Source organism: Tubulanus polymorphus, chromosome 11 (assembly GCF_964204645.1).
Source record: "Tubulanus polymorphus chromosome 11, tnTubPoly1.2, whole genome shotgun sequence".
Classification (NCBI taxonomy): Eukaryota; Metazoa; Nemertea; class Palaeonemertea; order Tubulaniformes; family Tubulanidae; genus Tubulanus; species Tubulanus polymorphus.
The window spans coordinates 8,134,739-8,153,686 of record NC_134035.1 but is presented as its reverse complement, the minus strand read 5'-3'; the positions used below and the strand labels follow the sequence as shown (position 1 = coordinate 8,153,686).

The following is an 18,948-nucleotide window of genomic DNA, read 5'->3' as shown; positions in this document are numbered from 1 at the left end:
AAAAAGATTTCTCCAATCTTGAAGCCTGCCTTAGTTTGTCTGGACTGGTGAAGTTCAGAAAATGTTGATAGGTTGGAAGCCAAGAAGGATCATGGATGCGGTTTTCTTGTCAAAAAGTTCTCATAGTGGCAATGTCTCGCCTAAAAACTGAAGTGGAACCTACACCAAACCAATATCATTCATTATTGTAGGCCTGGATGAGGGTGGGAAGTTTAAGATAGAAGCATGGCTGCTTTATCCAACAAATGTCTTTTCCTTTCTTGTGGACCCCTCCTTCAAATGTTCCTAGAGCCGCCCCTGTTTTTCAGTCCAACTGACGCTACTCCACTTCTGAAGAACGAGACCCTCATCAACAAATGACAACAATAAGTCTACGATTTAATGAAGAAACTCCAAATAATATATTTTTATCTCAAAAAGCAATGTGTACACAAATTCTCGAAACAGTGTGTCGTATACAAATACAAAATGCAGTAAATTCAAAATGCGTAATAATATACAATGAAAAATACATACATGTGATCGCTGAAAATTGTGAGAAAATTAATCAAATTGTTCACTTGATTTCAAGTAAGCCCTTGCATACGCTCACAAACTTTATAATGAAACGGCTATACATTATATAGCACAGTCGTTTAATTAAAGATTACATATGTATAGTAAAATGCTTTGGCAGCCATAGTTTCAGTTAACGCACCTTCTATCAATGTAGTCTGATCATGAACCCATTCGCTACCAATAGCTTTGCAGTCGGATTGTAATTATGAATAGAAATTACTTCGCACCAAAACCCCAAGGTGCTTGATCAATCATTTTGCTCTGTAGGCCTGCTGCCAGACAATATCTAGTTGGGTTCTACCAGCCCGTCCCGTCAGTATAGACCAGCTTTTGGCAGCGAATGCGTCAATCAACTAACTTCATAATTCGTTATACAAAACATCGTCATTTTCATTAATGTTTAATCTAACTACATTTCGCGTCGATTATTTACAATTTTAAAGCTAAATACTACTAGTGGTAATTTATACAAAGCTACGCTTTCGAAATAAATACGTCATAAAAACAACAACAAAAGATACTATATAATTCATGAATAAAACGAACAAAACTCAAATAAACCACGATTCCTCACCCCTTCCGCCTCAGTTCGAGATCCAACTTAAGGCTAAACCACTTCTAACATGGGTACATTCAGGCAGACTGAATCAGTACATTCTATATTCTTTCCCTTGTTAAAGGAGATTTACAGTACTCCATGAACACATTAGTCAAGTTCGTATAAACCCGAGTTCGTCCATCGTGTCGGTGATATCAGAAAATATGAAGACTGACTACGCCCCTTAACCCTTTCAGCATGTCTACTCGATAGTGCGGTGATGGACTTTGTGAGTGCATCAAATGACTGTGTATAAAATTAGCTTTTATCTCTATTGAAAGATGGCAGCACCAGTCAAACATAGTGAAATATTAATAACTAACGATACACAGTTGCACTTAAGCGGTTATGCTCCTTATTCAAAACTCTGGGGTTGAATATTTCTTTTTTAATTCTCAAATTATGTCCAAATCTTTCGGGGATTAATCTATCAGTCAGCACCTAAGGGTTAAGACGCAACGCGAAGCTGCCTTCGGTCAGAAAGCTAACGTACCGAAATAATCGCAACGAATCGAAAGTATTTCACGAACTGGATTTCAAACTGGTATTAACTAACCCACGTCATTCGATATATTGACTATAATGTATTGCATTGATACGCGCGTAGAAAAACACTAAATCTTTTCTCTAAAACTAACTAACAATAGCTGTGATAGCCGATCTGTACTAAACCGACTCATTATAAAACGTACAGTTTTTCATCAAAGATCTTACAAAAAAATACTATCAATCTCGTATGAAATGCATACATCATTTTTTGTTTTTCAAACGATCAACACCTGTACCAGACTGAGACGTATATCGGACTCGTTACTTGACTCGACAGACAGACCAGTTTAAAACTGCGAGCAAAATGTTTTTAATGGAATGATTCGGTGAAAGCCATAGTATACAATTTGAAAATGCATGCACAGCCAGCGAGACATTAATATGGAAGCAACTCGATTAGACCGGCGACGGAGCGTTGCCCAGTCGCGATGTCGACGGCAAGATGGCCGACGCTGGGCGACTCCGCGAAGGAGTAACGTTACCGAGATCGATCTTCTGCAGAGATTGATTCGTTTTATAGTTCATCTCCGTCCACAGCGAGCTCGTTCTACCGGCCCGCCCGGCGTTCGTATCGTTCTCATCACCGGCGCCTTCATTCGCCCGCTCGTCGTCTAGCAACGGCAGACGGAACGCCGTCGCGACGCGTTTACCGGCGCTGTCTTCCTGCGTGAATATCTCGTCGATGAACTGAGTGCCGTCGGGCGCGATACGGATTTCGGGTTGTTGTTTATCGCCGGATGTGATGGCGGATGACGGAAGCAATAGCTGCTGATTCAATACGTACTCGTTCAACACGCAATCTCTCGAAAACAGCCTCGCTCTACTGCTCAATAACTCTACAGAACAAGAAGAAACACGATTATCATTCGGTGCGACAATACATTTCAATGTCATTTCATTATGTCAAATGGTGCGGGATCTTATTATAGTTGTATAGTTAACTATTCTACTATTCTACTTCCCTATTCTACTATCTTTACATATCTTTTAGAATAGTTAACTATTCTACTATTCTACTATTCTACTCCCCTATTCTACTATCTTTACATTTCTTTTAGAATAGTTAACTATTCTACTATTCTACTATTCTACTCCCCTATTCTACTATCCTTACATTTCTTTTAGAATAGTTAACTATTCTACTATTCTACTTCCCTATTCTGCGATATATTGCAGACGAAAAATTTAATCATTTCTTTAGAAAACTGTCTAAATTAGGTACAAATAGTTTAGGTGATTTAGGATTTTGGCGGTGTACATCAAGGGTTAATTTTTGACTAGTTCCAAAACAAAAATATACAGATACTGCATCTGCGGAATGAAATATCCGTAGGGGTAGCCCGGTGGTTTAACCGGCATCGTCTATAAACAAAAAATTATTTACCGATCGTATTTGATTTCGCCCGCAATTCAGCGACATCTCTACGGCAAGCGACGATGACGAACAACACGAACAGAACCATAACGCACGCCAAAATACCGATCAGACACATCGAAAATCTCTTCCAGAATGTGTCATTACTCGTCGGCAAAACATCTGGAAAAGATTAAAGTTTGATAAATAAAACGAAGTCTTATACATCAGTTAGTATTCTAAACTTCAAACATTAGCTCTGAATAAAATAACTGCGGGACTGTAGCAAGCCCTGTCTTCGTGAGGGGGGTTGATTTTTACGTGAGGTACACGACTTGTGCAGAGAATTTTTGAAAATGAGATGCTAAAAGAAGCAATTTCTAATTCAAGACTCATATTTGTGGTTTTCCAACAGTTTGGCCTCAAAATCAACGAAGTTTCGGAAGCATGCGCATATTATTGTGACTGGTGCTTCTAAAGCAATAAACATCCCAACCAATACAGCCATGAACTTCCAGGATTAGAGGTAAATCATATCAAATTTTTAAATATCTCCGCACTGGCAAGTATTATTTTGATATTTTTAAGTTTTCCAAAGGGAGTAGGGGGACTTCTGCGGGGAACAATCTTTAAAATCTCATCTGACCGAATCTTCAATGAGGACTCACCTATGGTTGTATCGTCATCCTCATCATCGGTATCATCACCGACGACGAATCGATAAATTCGACTGTCGTCGTTCTCCTTCGTTCGCCCGGCCGAGCCGCCGTCGACCGACGAATCCTCGTTCGCGTTATCTTTGCGGAAGAATTTCAGCGTCAGGTGGTAAGCACGACCGCACGTAGCGCACAGATTATTCAGAATATCGTGAATTCCGCACGTCGTGCAATTCTTACAGATTCGCTCGTTCACGTTGAAGTAATAGCCGGTCGGACACCGCGGAATTTTAACCGGTTCTACGCCGCGGCTGTCGTCCATTTTCTCCCGATCGTCGGCGACGATGTCCAACGATGAATTTTCGGCTTTTTTACCAACCGGAGTTGTGGATGATCGGGTGCTCGTGAACGCCACACCGAGCAACAATACGCATATCAGAAAATACCTCGAAGACTGCTTCATCCTAAAAAAATTGAAATATCATCACCAAATAGTAAAATATTATGTTTTTCTTGTTATCGCCAGTCATTGTGTTACTTTTTTAAACGGTTCCTAAAAAGGTCAAGTAATGATCAGACTATTTGCTGCTTTCAGTAGTTTTTTTTGCGTTGGCTCAGGGACCAATTGTACCAAAGCAAAATTATGATAAGTTGTTTCTTACATCTTTTCATTTCAGTGCACCCAACTGCAGTCAGTAAAATTGTCATAAATTGACGCCATAAGCCTTTTACTGACAACTTGGTCAACTTTTGTCAGTGACCGTTTTTGCTCACTTTTCGGATGCTATAAAAACGTCCTTAAAACGTTCAGTACATTACTATTAGATATCAGAGTATGTCATTATTGCAACCGGTCTTTGTTGTTTCCAAATAAGGTTTCGAAGCTGCAGCAAATTACCTGAGATTTTTTACGTTTTCTTCGAATCAATTAAGGGCTATAACTTCGTTTCTTCTCGACAATTCTTTTCAGTCTACTGACTATCTTTCCTCGCCGATATAAACAGGTGTGATGAAGCAATATCCGTATATGTAGCCGGCGTGCAACTCGACAAGTTCGGGCAAGTTACTAAACTAGAAACTGACGTCATTCATCATGAATGGGCATTGTGTTCGTTCATTCAGTTTCTCAACGCATTCCATTTTTATGAATGAACCACACCGCGTGTCACGTGACCAGCGGCTTCATTCATAAAAATGTAGTAGACATTTTTATCGCCAGGTGGCAGCTCAATAACCTATAGAAAATGATAATGACATAGATAGATAGTCCAAATTAGTTACTATGTTATTGCTGTTTGTTCATTTAAACAAGTTTTTTGTATCGAATTTGTAAATTCTCTACATTTATAATGTTATAACAACATCTGTAAATTGTGTGTTTTCCCTCTAATACCTGTAGATTTTGAGTTTAAGATGAGACAAATTAAAGAATAACCCCATTCTGTAAAAAATACCATACCAACGAATAAATTATCGATGCATTTTGAAGATTGATGTATTTTGAAGGCCTTTTGGGCATTGATAGGCATTTTTTTAAACAGCAATGGCTATAGAAGGCAGCACCTGCAGGTCTAGATTAAAATAACCGATCTTATCTCTTGTTGATTTCACTTAACAGATTTTGCATTTCCGGAATCAGTGTAAAATAAAGTATGGGCAGGCCAATATATTTTTTTGTTTTCGCAATAAAAACTAATTTGAACTTGCTAACTTCCGGTTTCCATTAGTAAACAACATGGCGGCCGATGTCTCTGAGCGCAATTTTCGTTCGCAATATTATGAAAAAGTCGGCTTTCGCGGCGTCGAAGAAAAAAAGTCGCTTGAAATACTGCTGAAGGAACAACCGCTCGATCTGACAAAACTGTGCCAGTTCAGTCTGAGATTCCCAGTGCCTGTTGTATATCGGATTTTAGCCTGGAAAGTGCTGCTCGGTAAGACAATTCAATTCAAATTAACTTTATTGACCGCTCAATCAGCAATGTGATGAAATGATTTTTAAAGGAAGTGAGACAAAATGATCAGACTCTCTGTCCGTCGGTGCGAATAGTCTGAATCAGGTTGATCAGTTGTTGAGTTAATGAATTCGCTCAGGCTATTTTTACTATATCGCGTAGACGGACAACACCAGTTATATTTACAACGTTTCATTCTGATTGGCCAATTCACGTTGCTCATGCACTCTGAGGCGCGCGACAGAGAAAATTCGAAGAAAATGTGTAGAACACAGTTAGAGAAAATAGATCGAGAGCGAAACCTGGGCCAGCAGATTGCAAACGTAACATGTCCCCTCCAGATCAACGAGCTCGCTGAGAATCCACCAAATGTTTTAACTACGTATAGCACTCAACCTTACCCTAACCCTATCCCTAATTGTGAAACGGAAACCTAAGCCTCTGGACCCTCTTCTCACCCTCAAGACCATAATAATCAATCAAATTCGATATAAACCATTGTAAAAGTAGAATTTACGACGTCGATAAAGTAGCCACTTCGTTATGGTTATTGAATGTTATCTGTTGTTGTAGGTGTGTTACCCGCGCATCAAGAGGTGCACGAATTCGCTATGACTCAGCGAAGTGAACAGTATAATGAATTACTGCGCTGTCTACAAGTTACGCAAGTAGTGTCGGAACACGCTCCCGAACCGGAGGTTTTCCTCAAAGTTTACTTAGTCGAGGACGGTATTCTACCCTTTGATCATCGCCATCTGGTGAGTAGTATTAAAACCGAAAAAAATATCCTAAAATATCAATAAAAAATATTCAAATTGAATTATTTCGTTTATCCAAATATTAAAATGGAACGACAGACTTTTACGCTTGCTTTAGATTTTACTTTTTCCGATGCTCATTGTTTGGTTCGCTTTTGACTTTATAGCTCGTCTATGTTACAGATGTCATCGCCCGAAAATCAAGCGTTCGTTCACATCGCCACCGGTACGGGCGAGATCTGTGAGGCAAAGGCCGAACGATTCTGGCTGTCTTACAAACTCCACAAACACATCATGAAATCGCGACATCTTTTCCCTAGTTTGGTAAGTAGGAAGATCCGAACTGCTGAGGTTAAATACCTGGAGGTAGAAGTTTCTCGATAGTTGGTTAGAGTTAACCAGTGGAGAGTTGACAATTAAAACTGCATTTTTACGGTGGATTAAGAAACACTCTTTTATTAAAGATGATATATGTAGACTCACGAATAAGTCGGGGATAATTAATGCGATTGCTGTACACGTATTCATGTATACATGTATTCATGTGTTCACGTATTCATGTGCATAAAATCAAACAGTTTCCATCTATGTCTTACGTAATTGACTGTGTTGATTGATTGGATTCCTAGCAGATCAAGTCAGGGAAAACAATGCGCATGTCTGGGAATAGTCCAGGGGAAAAAGGGAGTCAAATAAAAGTGGCCACACTGAGATATCTCGCCATTGTAGTAGTCAGCTTTAAGGACTTTTGATTTTATGATCCTCTGAATTGAAGTTTTTCCCTCATTGTTAGATCGAGCAGACTGATCAATATCTGAAAAAAGAGGACAAAGACGGCCGAATCGTCAATCATTTGTCAGCTCATCGATTATTCGAAAAACTACCGCTGGACATGTGGTTTCGTTGCGCGTTCGCTAACATCCTTCCCGAAAGCAGCTTTGAAAGGTACGAGGTTCAAAATGATCAGTGGTATGGTTTTGAAGTGTTCCTAGAGCCAACCGCTGTCCATATGACTAGGACAAGGCTATTCCTGATCTAATTGTGTTTTGCGTTTCTGTTTTCTAGTATTTGGGATAAAGTGATAGCTGGTTCGTTCACAGTACTCGCGTTTGTAGCAGTTTCGCTGTTTCTGACGCATAAAAGATCGCTGCTGTCGATGACTGATTCAAACAGTATTGTTAGCTTTCTACAAAAGGTACTATTAGTAATTATGAGATGCAACTTACCGTACACAATAATCTATGAATGTCTGAATTGAATGATTGGTATTTTAAGAATTTTGGTTTTCTTTGTTCCATCGGGAATGTGTGTTTATTAAAAAGACATCGGAATCAAAGCTAAATAAACCGGTAATCAATTCGGTATATGCTTGATCACAAACTACATTTAGTTCATGTTTAGTTTACTTAAATGATCTCAATTTCCAGTCATCTAGGAATCTAGGCAAATCATGCTTCTAGATAAGCGTAGATTCGAAGTTCATACATGGCATGTTTTATGTACATCATGTATAGAATTCGAGAAATGATCGTTAGATTTTAATTGAGTTTAAAGAAGTAGCAAACCTGGCAGATTTTGATGGAATTTTGTTCGCCCTAGTAGTAGCATTGCCGGTACCACATTTGATGTCATCACGGATAAATTCATGATGTCAAATGGGGATTTATGGATGAAATGTTATTAAGTTCAGTGTTCTCGCTGGGTTGAAATTAAAACATGGCGGTGCTCAGAAAACGAGCACCGAAGGCACGAGCCCACATCAGGAATGGGGGTCCGGGGAGTTCGAAAAATGTTATATTTCTAGTTGATGCTCAGATGTGTTTTCCCAGCATTTGGGACCATAATCAACTAGTTTAAATTTGGTAATTTTTATGTAGCAGCGATCGTCAGACGTTTGCTTGAGGTACTGTTCTGCAGTATATTTGTAGTAGGATTACATGCATTAAATAGTTACATCTATTCATATAATTTTAGTTCATTTTTACATTCTTTTAGAACACTGAAGTTTACCATCATCGATTCCCCATCCATTGAAATGTAATATTTTTACTATTTTCAGATGAGTGTCGATACGGCTGATGCGGTCGTTAATCGAGCTATTGATATGTGGCAAAAACAGGGCAGTCAACTGATTCCATCGACGACGTCGGTTTCAAGTCGCACCGATTCACCGGTTATAGTCGATAAATCAACGTTCGCAATCCTGTCGGTTAATAAAGATCCTCTGTGATCTGATAGACTATTATAAAACCTGTCAGAATAATCGGTTTGTCTATAGTTACTAGAAGCCGATGTATCGTGAATGCTTATTAATCGGGACACTCATTAAACACAACGGGCCGAATTGCAATTTTTATCTCGTGCCGTGAAGCATTGTTGTTTTACTGTTAATTCATTGTTATGTTAACTGTAAATGCTTTGATTTCATATTCATATCAATAATAAAGATATGAAAATATGAATTTTTTGTCTTCGACATTTATTTGATGCATCAGATGTTATTACAGTGGAACTTCGTTACAGCGAACTTCATGGGACCAGAAAATATGTTCCTTATAACCGATAGTTCGTTTTATCCAATATGAAATTACCGGGTAGTTAAATTGCGAGGTAATTCTATATTTTGTTATATCCGATGAATCGTTGTATCCAAGTTCGTTATAACGAGGTTCCGCTGTACCATAGTCAATTCCCTGGATATATAGGGGGGTACAGTACTCCCTATGCTTGTTTAGTATTGAGTGAGTGGTTTACGTGTGAGCGCATGCTCTGATTAGACGCACGTACTGAATTTGATTCGGATCTGATACTCGACAATTCGGTGTGATTGTGACAATAAACAAGAAACCAACTGTAGAATCAGTGGAAAAAATTCTGTTACTGAATGATAACAGATATAATCTAGGCAAGGTGTGCATTGACTACATTAAATGAAGTGAAAAGAAAAACTAGCCTGAAGCATGTGGAGGTGAGACATAATTTCCAAAAACACAGAATCGCTTATCAAATCATCGTTATTGTGAGAATGATTATATTTATTTTTTCATTTTAAAATATACAATAACAAAACAAGTATACAATGTTCAAAAATACACAGACCATTTATTTCTATACATAAGACCTGCAAACAAGTGGAAGAAGGCTTTTGACCCAGGTTTAGATAGACAAAAAGTTCAATTGTTGAATTCAGCCAGTTTTTGTCCTGGCAACCATATTATCATCCCTTCTGTTGAAACAGTGTGACAATAAGGCCTAGCATTAACACAGACAATACCTAAACATTATAACTCGCATTCACTTCCATGAAAATGTATATGTAAACACTGGTTTTGATGAATTTTGGTATAAAATAAAGCGATAAATCTAAAATTGTAAGTGATGTAAAATGAACAATGTAGAATAACAGTGATAAAAACAGGAAGCTTAATATTTCTATTTGCAAAGTACATAACTTAAGATTTCTGAGTCTAGAATAGTGATATAGATATTTAAAACTATACTCTTTTACAACATGGACGGATACATGATTAAAGTCACTTAACAAAAACACTGTATTAAAATCTTTAAATTCTTAACAAACATAGATCACTGTTTTGATTTTATCCATCAAGTTTATCTCAACGATTCCTATCATATCAAAACTTATATTTTTTGTATCTTAAGCATCTATTGAGGCAGGGTTTGATCAGTCTCTACTGACTGCGGAATACTCATCTGGCGCATTCGATTTCGACTAGAATACACTCTACCTATTCCGAAATAGCATAAGTCCGTAAACCGGTAGAGTGTTTGTAATCCGGAATTGCTATCCTTATGCCGGAAAACGTTCGATCAAAACCCGCCTTAGAGCACGAGGCTTTAATCAACGCCTCTAAACTCTGAATGAAGGCAGATTATTTGAGCAGGTCGGGACTGTCTTAAAGGCAAGTTTGTGCATTTATCACAAGACGAATCGGTGTAAAATTGTACATACAAATGAAATGGTTTTTGCGTGAATGATATGTAAAGCGTAACTACGAAACAATAGGACTACAAGTATATTCTACAATCAGCTCAGCTGCCAGTATTTAGACGTACAGCGAAACTTCGTTACAACGAACTACACGGGACCAGAAAATCTGTTCGTTATTTAACCGAAAGTTTGTTATACCCAGTATGAAAATAATTGAATTCTCTTACTCAGGGCACAATTTTACAAGGGAATCGTTGTATCAGAGTTCGTTATAACGAGGTTCCGCTGTATGTATATATTATATATCACTAGAATAGAGTATTTCATTTTTTTCAATCTCGAGGGAAAAGCTCGCGACAGATTTCACCGTCGCCTTGCTTCTTATCGAACCATTTTTCGCACGGCAGCGTCCACGTTTTATTCGTGCCCATATTGATGATTTCCACGTGATCTAGATACCAGCCCGGACTGAAACCGGAGTTATCGTGTTCGATTTTCGCCTTGACAATGTCACCTGAAACAAAACACAAATTCTATATCGTATCGTTATATACTTGTGTTATACCAGTACATATACATTGATTTTGGCTTAATCCAGATTTTGATCTCGTCTCCATTTCATTTACATCAATGTATGCAAAAATATGTTTAATTAGGATTTCTCAATAACGGGATGGAATTCATTGGTGTCAACTCGTCCTGATTAAGCAGGTTTAACTGTAATCTTGATTTTAGGAGTGGAACTTGGAAAAATGGAAAATGTTACCAAAAGAAAAGGGAATTACGGCATTAGCATTAGATTAGGTAAAGCATCGATGCTGAAATAATGCAATATTCAAGAGGATGTCTTATTTACAGGTTATGACAATTTCTGTCTTGACAAAATGGGAAGGCAGGGGTCCATGCCCCCAAAACTACCCCAAGATCAACCCCTAGAACTTCCTTGCAACATTCTTTTATTCATATGGCGTCATCGCTGAAGTTCATTTGGATGAAGTTCATTTATAATTACGGTCCCGACTTCAATGTTCTAAGCCAGGTTGAACGCTATACATGTACGCAACTAAGCTGCTCACCTAAATCTAGCATCTCTAGTTGGAATCGATCGGTCTGGTTTCGTTCGAACAGATCGCGGAATTTCTGCGTCAACGGACGTCGACCGGAGTCTCCGTTCGATCCGTAGATCGTGATGAATACGTTCGCGTTCGTTCCGCAGCCGAATTTATTTCCCGTGTGAACGATCACCTCGTATTTGACAGAAGCGAGTTCTGAAAACGAAATTCGTACATGTACATGCATGAATATCCATTATCAGGTCTGATGTGATAACGGTCTGATGATAGTCTTTAGTGATAGTTTATCTAAAATACTAGAAAACCCTTCTACCACGCCAAAATATTTCTAGTATTTAAAATAAACTTCTAAGTCTTTCATCGATTGTGGATTTTCACCTTTATCGTCTCATCTCAGATATCGCGATCTTACTGAGACAGTATTGAATAATTCAAAGAATGATTTAAAATCCCACAGTAAGAATAAAACAACTCTGAAATGTTTCCTTGAGCAACTATTCATTCCATGGTTTCGACTAAACCCTTTCCAAAATACTAGCTTAAGTTAAGAATTCTGAATGATCTTATTCTTAGAGTGGGATTTGATATTATGTTTACAACACGAAGAGAGTGTTTCATCAACGGTTATAACTTACGTCTAGTCGCCGAGACGATACTTTGTTCGACTTTCTTCAGTTCTAACGTCATACCCTGTTTCTTGTTAATCTCTGATTCGATACCAATCCAATTCTTACACGGAAACACAAACCTGAAGAAATAGTTTAAATACTGATAAATATATAGCATTACCCTCTTAAAGAATATACAGTAGACTCCGCCTATAGTGGTACTGGTCTATTCGGTAACTCGTTCAAACCAGGATAATAATGAAAATAACAAAAATATTATTTTCTGTCCCCTCTGTTTTTCAATGCGAAAAAATACGAAAATCTATAGCAGTTTTCGGAAAAGAAAAACTCACTTGTCTCCGGTACTGAGATCGGTAACGATGATTTCGTGACAATGCCACAGACTGTCGCGATCACCCGGTCCACCAATCGGACGATCCTCTCGCTCGACCGCTCCGACGATGCATTTTTCTAGTTTTCCGAGATTTTTCGTCACAAATTTCATCGAATCGGTTTGGCCTCTGAAAAATGAAGATTGAAATCCAATTTATCAGTCTTTTCAACGAGGACATCGATGACCCTCAGATTTTGTCCCTGAGTTAAAATTCGTTTACTATCGTTTAGAAATTGTTCTTCTCAAGCAATTTATACCGTTCAGTTCTCGAAGAATTTACATTAATTTACATTATTTTCAATTTACATTAACCCTTTCAGTGCGTCTACACCGCAATGCAGTGTATAAATCAGTGATAGATTTTGCTAGTACACCGCACTGCAGTGTATTGATGTAATTATTAATTAGTAATTATCTCTCTTGAAAAATGGCAGCACCTGTCAAACATAGTGAAATATTAGTAACTGACAATACACCGCACCGCGGTGTAGACAAGTACAGTGCTATTCCCGTTATTCAACACACTAGGGTGGAATTTCTTAAAATTTTCAAATTATCTCCAGCACTATAGGGTATTAATTAGTCAGCACTGAAAGGGTTAATTTACGTCATGTACTTACTTTCGCAAGATCTTATTTTTCGCGCTGTTCTCGAAGATCAGCTCTTTCGACGAGGATTTCTCGCCGACGAGTATAATCCAAGCATTGTGGATCATACCGGCATCTCGTTTATCACTAGTACTGATTGAAATTTCATACGCTACAAAAATAGACCATAGCATAACTTTTTGTTAAAATCACAATGCTATTGAAATGATGCCGTGGCAAGTGAGGAGAGAGTCACTTCCAGAACCAGTTTGCATTCACAAGGAATATGTTGACCAATACTAAAATTTGGCATGGGTTTGGTCTGACATTTTTGATCGGGTCAAATGTATGTATGAACGAATGTCAGTCACAAATACTGCACTTTTCTAAATGCTGAATAAAGATATGTTTCTCTAATGAAGTAACGTACTAATTACAGTATTTGAGTTTTAACTCTAATTTTGAATTTCAATGGTATCTATCATCGTTGACGCTGAACGTCATTGACAACTACTACTTACACATTTTCGCTCTTTTCGGAGAATCAGTCGGCTTCGTAACGCACGTCAATTCTCTGATGGTTTGTTTATCATCGTCAGACTTCGACAGCCATCGGTCGCAAGGGAACATGTATTTCTTATCCGTACGCAGATCGACTACTTCGATATAGTTCAAATGCCAAGCAGCACCAAATCCTATTTACAAATCAACAATCATCATTATATAAGATAACGGATTATGCAGAATATCAGAAAGCTATACTACAATGTGTGCGTAATACGAAGCAGTGTGATAGGTGTAGGATGCTAGGTCAATGGTTGATGCCCACACAGTACCACAGGGTCCTACGACACTTACTCATATCGACTTTTCTCCCCCCAGAGAAAATTCCAGCGCACTCAGTAACAGCCCTAGCGCTACATCTCTATCCTCAGGGAGAGATTACTGATACTACACAGTTACAGATATAGACTAGGGGTAATAATACTGTCACTTCTCTCCAGGGAGAGATAAATGATACACAGTAACAGATATATAGGCTTAGGTAATAATACCAATGTCACTTCTCTCCAGGGAGAGATGAATGTCACACAGTAACAGATATATAGGCTAGGGGGAATAATACCATTGTCATTTCTCTCCAGGGAGAAATGACTGATACACAGTTACAGATATAGGCTAGGGGTAATAATACCAATGTCATTTCTCTCCAGGGAGAAATGACTGATACACAGTTACAGATATAGACTAGGGGTAATAATACAAATGCCACTTCTCTCCAGGGAGAGATGACTGATACACAGTAACAGATATATAGGCTTAGGTAATAATACCAATGTCACTTCTCTCCAGGGAAAGATGCCTGATTCACAGTTACAGCATTCAAATATCATAAGAAAGAGGTTTAAAAGGAGGATGCGCGTTAATAGGCAACATTAATTTGTCAATGTACATATAATATAATATCTGTTACCTTTGTTATCGTGCCAGACTCTGAGTTTAGCCAGTTCCCCGAGTGACAGCACATCTTTAAACGTGAACACGTCCAGCTGATTGTTTTCGAACGGATCTTTAAACGTTTCCGATGTTTTCAAGTGAAGTTCTCCGGAATCGCCGTTCGCTCCGAAGATAACGACGAACACGTTCGCGTCGGTTCCGGCACCCGATACATCGCTCGTCTTCACGTTCACTCGATACGAAGTTTCTGAAATGAGAAATATCGTAAAAATGTTTGAGGAGGAATGAATTCTTTTCTCGAGCATATTCTAGCAGCCATGTGGTTTTTCAATGTGACTATACCAAACACAAATCAAGAAATTTTCATTGAAGTTTGTGAATCTCCTGATTATCTTTTGTTGCAATATATGGCATGTCTCCAGCAATTGTTGGCAAACAAGACCTCGAGAAGTATATTTACAATACATTTGTATGATTTAAATAAGGAACCTTAACGAAAAGATGGCTACCTCCATTAAAATCCCTATCACATTGCTAGATGGCCTTAGGGACATTAGAATGATTTCCATTTGAGCTTATTTATTTATTTATCGTGTCCAGGTACAAATCTAAATGGAGCCCTTCCATTGCTGGACACACAGCTTGGCGGTGGTGTTGTAGGCTGCCAGGTCTCGTCTAGAGCAGGGTTCTTCTAGGAGCGGACACTCGAGGAGGTGTTGCATTGTCTGGGGTTGGCCACAGTCACATGGATTGCTGTTCGGCGACAGGCCCCACTTAAACATCTATGCGTGGTGGTGAAAGAATTAGTTTAAACAGGGTCGCGAACGTGAACGCTTCTTTCATGACCCCTGGCATTTGAGCTAATTGTTACTGAAGCAATCTGATGATGTCATAGGCTGATTCATGGAGGCAGCCACATTTCAAAACATCTACTGTTTCGTGTATCAGTAAGAAATGTTACGCTGATATTTTATTCGAAATGTTTACGTAAACCTACTGGCAACTTGTGATTTTCCTCTGACCATAGCCGGCAGATCACGAGACAGTTTTCCATCACCGAGATTTTTACTCAACCAATTATGACATTCAAATGTCGTCAAATCTCCAGTGTTCATATTACGCAACATTATCTACAAAAGGTGAAAATAAACAGCACTGATATGAATACGAGCCAATCGACATACATAAACCAGGGGGCTGGTGGAAGCAAGTTCGGGAGCGATACCGAACCCCTGGCAAGCGAGGATGAATATGTATAGGCTTTTTGCAGTGTACCTAGACCAGGGTCCAGTTCCACAGCTGTAAGTTAGATCAGTTCATTTACAATGAGTTAATTGATATTAGCTCACAAATGAAGAACTGGATCCTGTGTTTCAAGTTTTGACAATAGTTACCTTTTCCAAATTCCAATCATTTCTGCTTCCCTTTTCATTCAGCCACACTCTCAGCTTCTTCAGAGCACCGACATCTTCTAATTCCAACTGAACAGAAGTAAAAAGATTTTTAGCTATTACCCAAAGAAAATTTTGTATTTGAAATTTGAATATTTGTAAGTCAGCTCCACTATAGACGTTGGCCACATTCACACATCACCTAATGCTAAATATCTACGGTCAGTGGAACTTTTTAGCTCTAATTGTCATATTCAACTATCTATTGTTTCCTTGTTTCATGGATTCTAGTTATAACTCAAGAAATCTGAATTATTCATTTGTCTCACCTTCAAATGATCGACTTTAGCGCGTTCGAATCTGTCACCGGATTTATCCAGTTTTGTATCGTCCGTTGAACCGTTTTCGCCGAAAACTTTTATGAAAATTTCGCCGTCTGTTCCTGCCTTCGCTACATCGCCGGTGAATACTGTGCACTCGTAAGGCACCACTAAAAAAAATATCATCGATAAATCTTATCCTAATCAGGAGTCTCAAAGTTGGTTCGAGTTAACCAGTGGATAGTTGACATGGTGACATTTAAAAGTTCATTGATACTACAGTATTCATCCGCCGGTTATCTTTAACCAACCTTTGAGCAACTGTCCCCAGGGCCCGGTTCCACAGTTGTAAGTTAAGATTTGACTCTGAGTTAAAACATTGAAAATGAAATAACTTTAACTCAGAGTAAAATCTAACTCACAACTGTGGAACTGGATCCAGGACTCTATGTTCGACTTTGGCAAACATAATAATAATAATGATAATAATATTAATTTATTTTCTTGCTATAGCGCAATATCTACATAGTAATCTTTGCAATTTACATAAGATCGGAAAATAGGAAATTGAAAACGCAATTCTCTGTGAAATACTGTGGATTCGGCTTGTATCCACCAGGTTTAGGACAACGATGCCGGATTTCTTCTCAGTTTCAATGAAAATCGATCTTTCTCATATTTTATGCTGAATAAAAATTTCGCTATATATACAGCCTAAACATCAATCTGAGGGACACGATTTGCCCTATAATTTATGAGGCAGCTAAAATCTTAGATAAGAGGTAATTTTTGACAGGCGCCTTCAAGCACGGGAGAGCTGATGACACGACAAGGTTCCTCATTTGAGTTGCAATCGGAAATCCCACGGAAATAATCATCATAACTGCTGCCGGAAAATAAACTTACATGGTTTATATGAAGTGACGACGCTTTGTCCGTCGTTAACGCTGAACATCTTTTCCGTTTTACCGTCGCCCTTATCTTTCGCCAACCACGTGCGACAGTTGAACGTATAATGTTTGCCTTTAGTCGGCATGTCAATCTCGATGTCTTTAACGAACCAACCCGACCCGGGTTTTTCACCGTCATGTCCGACCTGAAATACAACAGAGCTAACTGAATATTCTTAACTTTGCTTAACATCGTTTGAATCTTTGGTTTCCCGAGCATGACAAACCATATTGGATTATTTCATTCAATTCAGTTCGTTTCAACCTCATGATGGGACAGCCTTTGAAGTTTCTTTTTTCATATTTCCCTCGGGTTCAAGTTCAAGTTCAAATTTATTTCACGGAAAGCATATAACAGGGTGTAAGGTACCAGCGTCATGCAGCCTCTTACGCTATGCTGGGCCTTCGTAGTGTTGTATATATGTTTATATACATATATACTGTATTGTACGTAATTGTTTCTATGTGAATAAAATTCATTGTATTGTATTGTATAATACTATGTTGCCTGCGTACTGTTCTATCATAGGCTGTATCCTGATGAAGCGCGCATGTACTATAGTTGTTTGACTTTGAGCCAAGCCCATTCTTAACGGATAAATTATTTCAATAATCTTGGAACCTTCTGGGTTATCGATTTTACCTGAATTTTCTTGACTTCATCCACGTCTGTGGCCTCGATGGAGAACAGATCCGTCGAACCGGGTTCGAAACGTTGTTTTTGAGCGAGATCCAGAGACAATTTACCGCTGTGTTTACCCTTCGGACCGATTATTTTGATCCACGCGCGAGAATCGGTGCCGCAATCTTGGCCATCACCGGTGGTAACACGAACAGTGTAAGGTACAGCTACAAATGAACGATTGTTGTTCTTTAACAGCAGTTTATCAGGGAGAGAAAGACGATACATCAGGGTCCAGTTTCACCAAACAGTTCAGCTAAAGTTCTTGGTTCACACTGGTAGTAAGTATTGTAACATACTTTAAATGTTCAATATCAATAACTATTAAAACTGCACCCTTTTAAGCTTGAATTTCTTCAGCGATATGAGACCCTTCCAGTAAGAATTTCAGTGTTCATTTCAGGGGAAAGTTATTTCGAAAATACTCGGGCCTAGGTCTCACTTGTCACAAAATGGCAACTTTTAAAGCATTCTTGCTAAGTTGTTTTGTTCTAAGCTCCGATACTTACTTGGCCCTTCTGGTTCTTCCTGGATCGTCGAATGTCGGCGCATGCGTGGACTTTTCGCAAACGGTTCATGAGTTCGCATCGAGTCCATACTCGACATTGAGCCAATTCTCGACGATCTGATTGTGCTCGTACTTGACATTTCACCGTCATAGCCCTGAAACAATAACAATTCAAATTTTGATTTTGTACCAGTCAGTAAATGAAAATTGCGTGAACTGCATCAAAACTCATGAAGTAAATCCTTTCGCTGCATATACCCTGTTATGCGGTGTGCAACTGACCCTCTTCATATTGTGTTGCCCTGTGGTGCGAAGTATTAATATGTAACTAGTTCAAATCTCTATTGAGAGATAGCAGCGCATGTAAAACATTGTGAATTATTAGCAGCTAACAATGCACAAGAGTGCAGGGTAGATGCAATACAGCGATACATCCGTAATACGCATTGCAGGGTAAATAAAGCTGTATGGCTAACATAGCCTACATCGCGTTGTGGTGTAGAGGCAGGTATAGCCCATTATACACCGCGGCAGTGGAATTTTCCAAACATTTCCAAATTTTCATCAGCAGTGTAAGGTATAATAACGGCATATTCTAAT

General features: G+C 38.7%; 3 protein-coding genes across 3 annotated transcripts in view; 1 reads left to right on the top strand and 2 right to left on the bottom strand.

Moving 5' to 3' along the window:
• Positions 1-395: 395 nt before the first annotated feature.
• LOC141913153 (uncharacterized) lies at positions 396-4,852 on the bottom strand. Its single transcript, XM_074804614.1, has 4 exons — positions 4,614-4,852; positions 3,728-4,179; positions 3,090-3,242; positions 396-2,541 (listed from the first exon to the last, which is right to left on the bottom strand). Exons 2-4 carry the CDS (start codon positions 4,176-4,178, stop codon positions 2,102-2,104), a joined length of 1,044 nt encoding a protein of 347 aa, XP_074660715.1. The 5' UTR covers position 4,179; positions 4,614-4,852; the 3' UTR covers positions 396-2,101.
• Positions 4,853-5,446: 594 nt separating this feature from the next.
• Positions 5,447-8,805, top strand: LOC141912861 (TBC1 domain family member 7-like). Its single transcript, XM_074804276.1, has 6 exons — positions 5,447-5,646; positions 6,241-6,425; positions 6,609-6,749; positions 7,219-7,370; positions 7,491-7,620; positions 8,485-8,805. Exons 1-6 carry the CDS (start codon positions 5,451-5,453, stop codon positions 8,653-8,655), a joined length of 975 nt encoding a protein of 324 aa, XP_074660377.1. The 5' UTR covers positions 5,447-5,450; the 3' UTR covers positions 8,656-8,805.
• A 702-nt stretch (positions 8,806-9,507) lies between these two features.
• Positions 9,508-18,948, bottom strand: part of LOC141912486 (lipoxygenase homology domain-containing protein 1-like) — a 35,074-nt gene continuing 25,633 nt past the window's right edge. The window contains exons 35-47 of the mRNA XM_074803711.1: positions 18,350-18,503; positions 17,802-18,007; positions 17,115-17,304; positions 16,218-16,378; positions 15,892-15,978; positions 15,495-15,627; positions 14,514-14,744; positions 13,561-13,734; positions 13,073-13,211; positions 12,412-12,579; positions 12,086-12,198; positions 11,454-11,645; positions 9,508-10,891 (exon numbers count right to left, since the gene is read on the bottom strand). Of these exons, the coding sequence (XP_074659812.1) occupies positions 10,710-10,891; positions 11,454-11,645; positions 12,086-12,198; positions 12,412-12,579; positions 13,073-13,211; positions 13,561-13,734; positions 14,514-14,744; positions 15,495-15,627; positions 15,892-15,978; positions 16,218-16,378; positions 17,115-17,304; positions 17,802-18,007; positions 18,350-18,503 (2,130 nt within the window). The 3' untranslated portion in view covers positions 9,508-10,709. The remainder of the gene's footprint in view (positions 10,892-11,453; positions 11,646-12,085; positions 12,199-12,411; positions 12,580-13,072; positions 13,212-13,560; positions 13,735-14,513; positions 14,745-15,494; positions 15,628-15,891; positions 15,979-16,217; positions 16,379-17,114; positions 17,305-17,801; positions 18,008-18,349; positions 18,504-18,948) is intronic.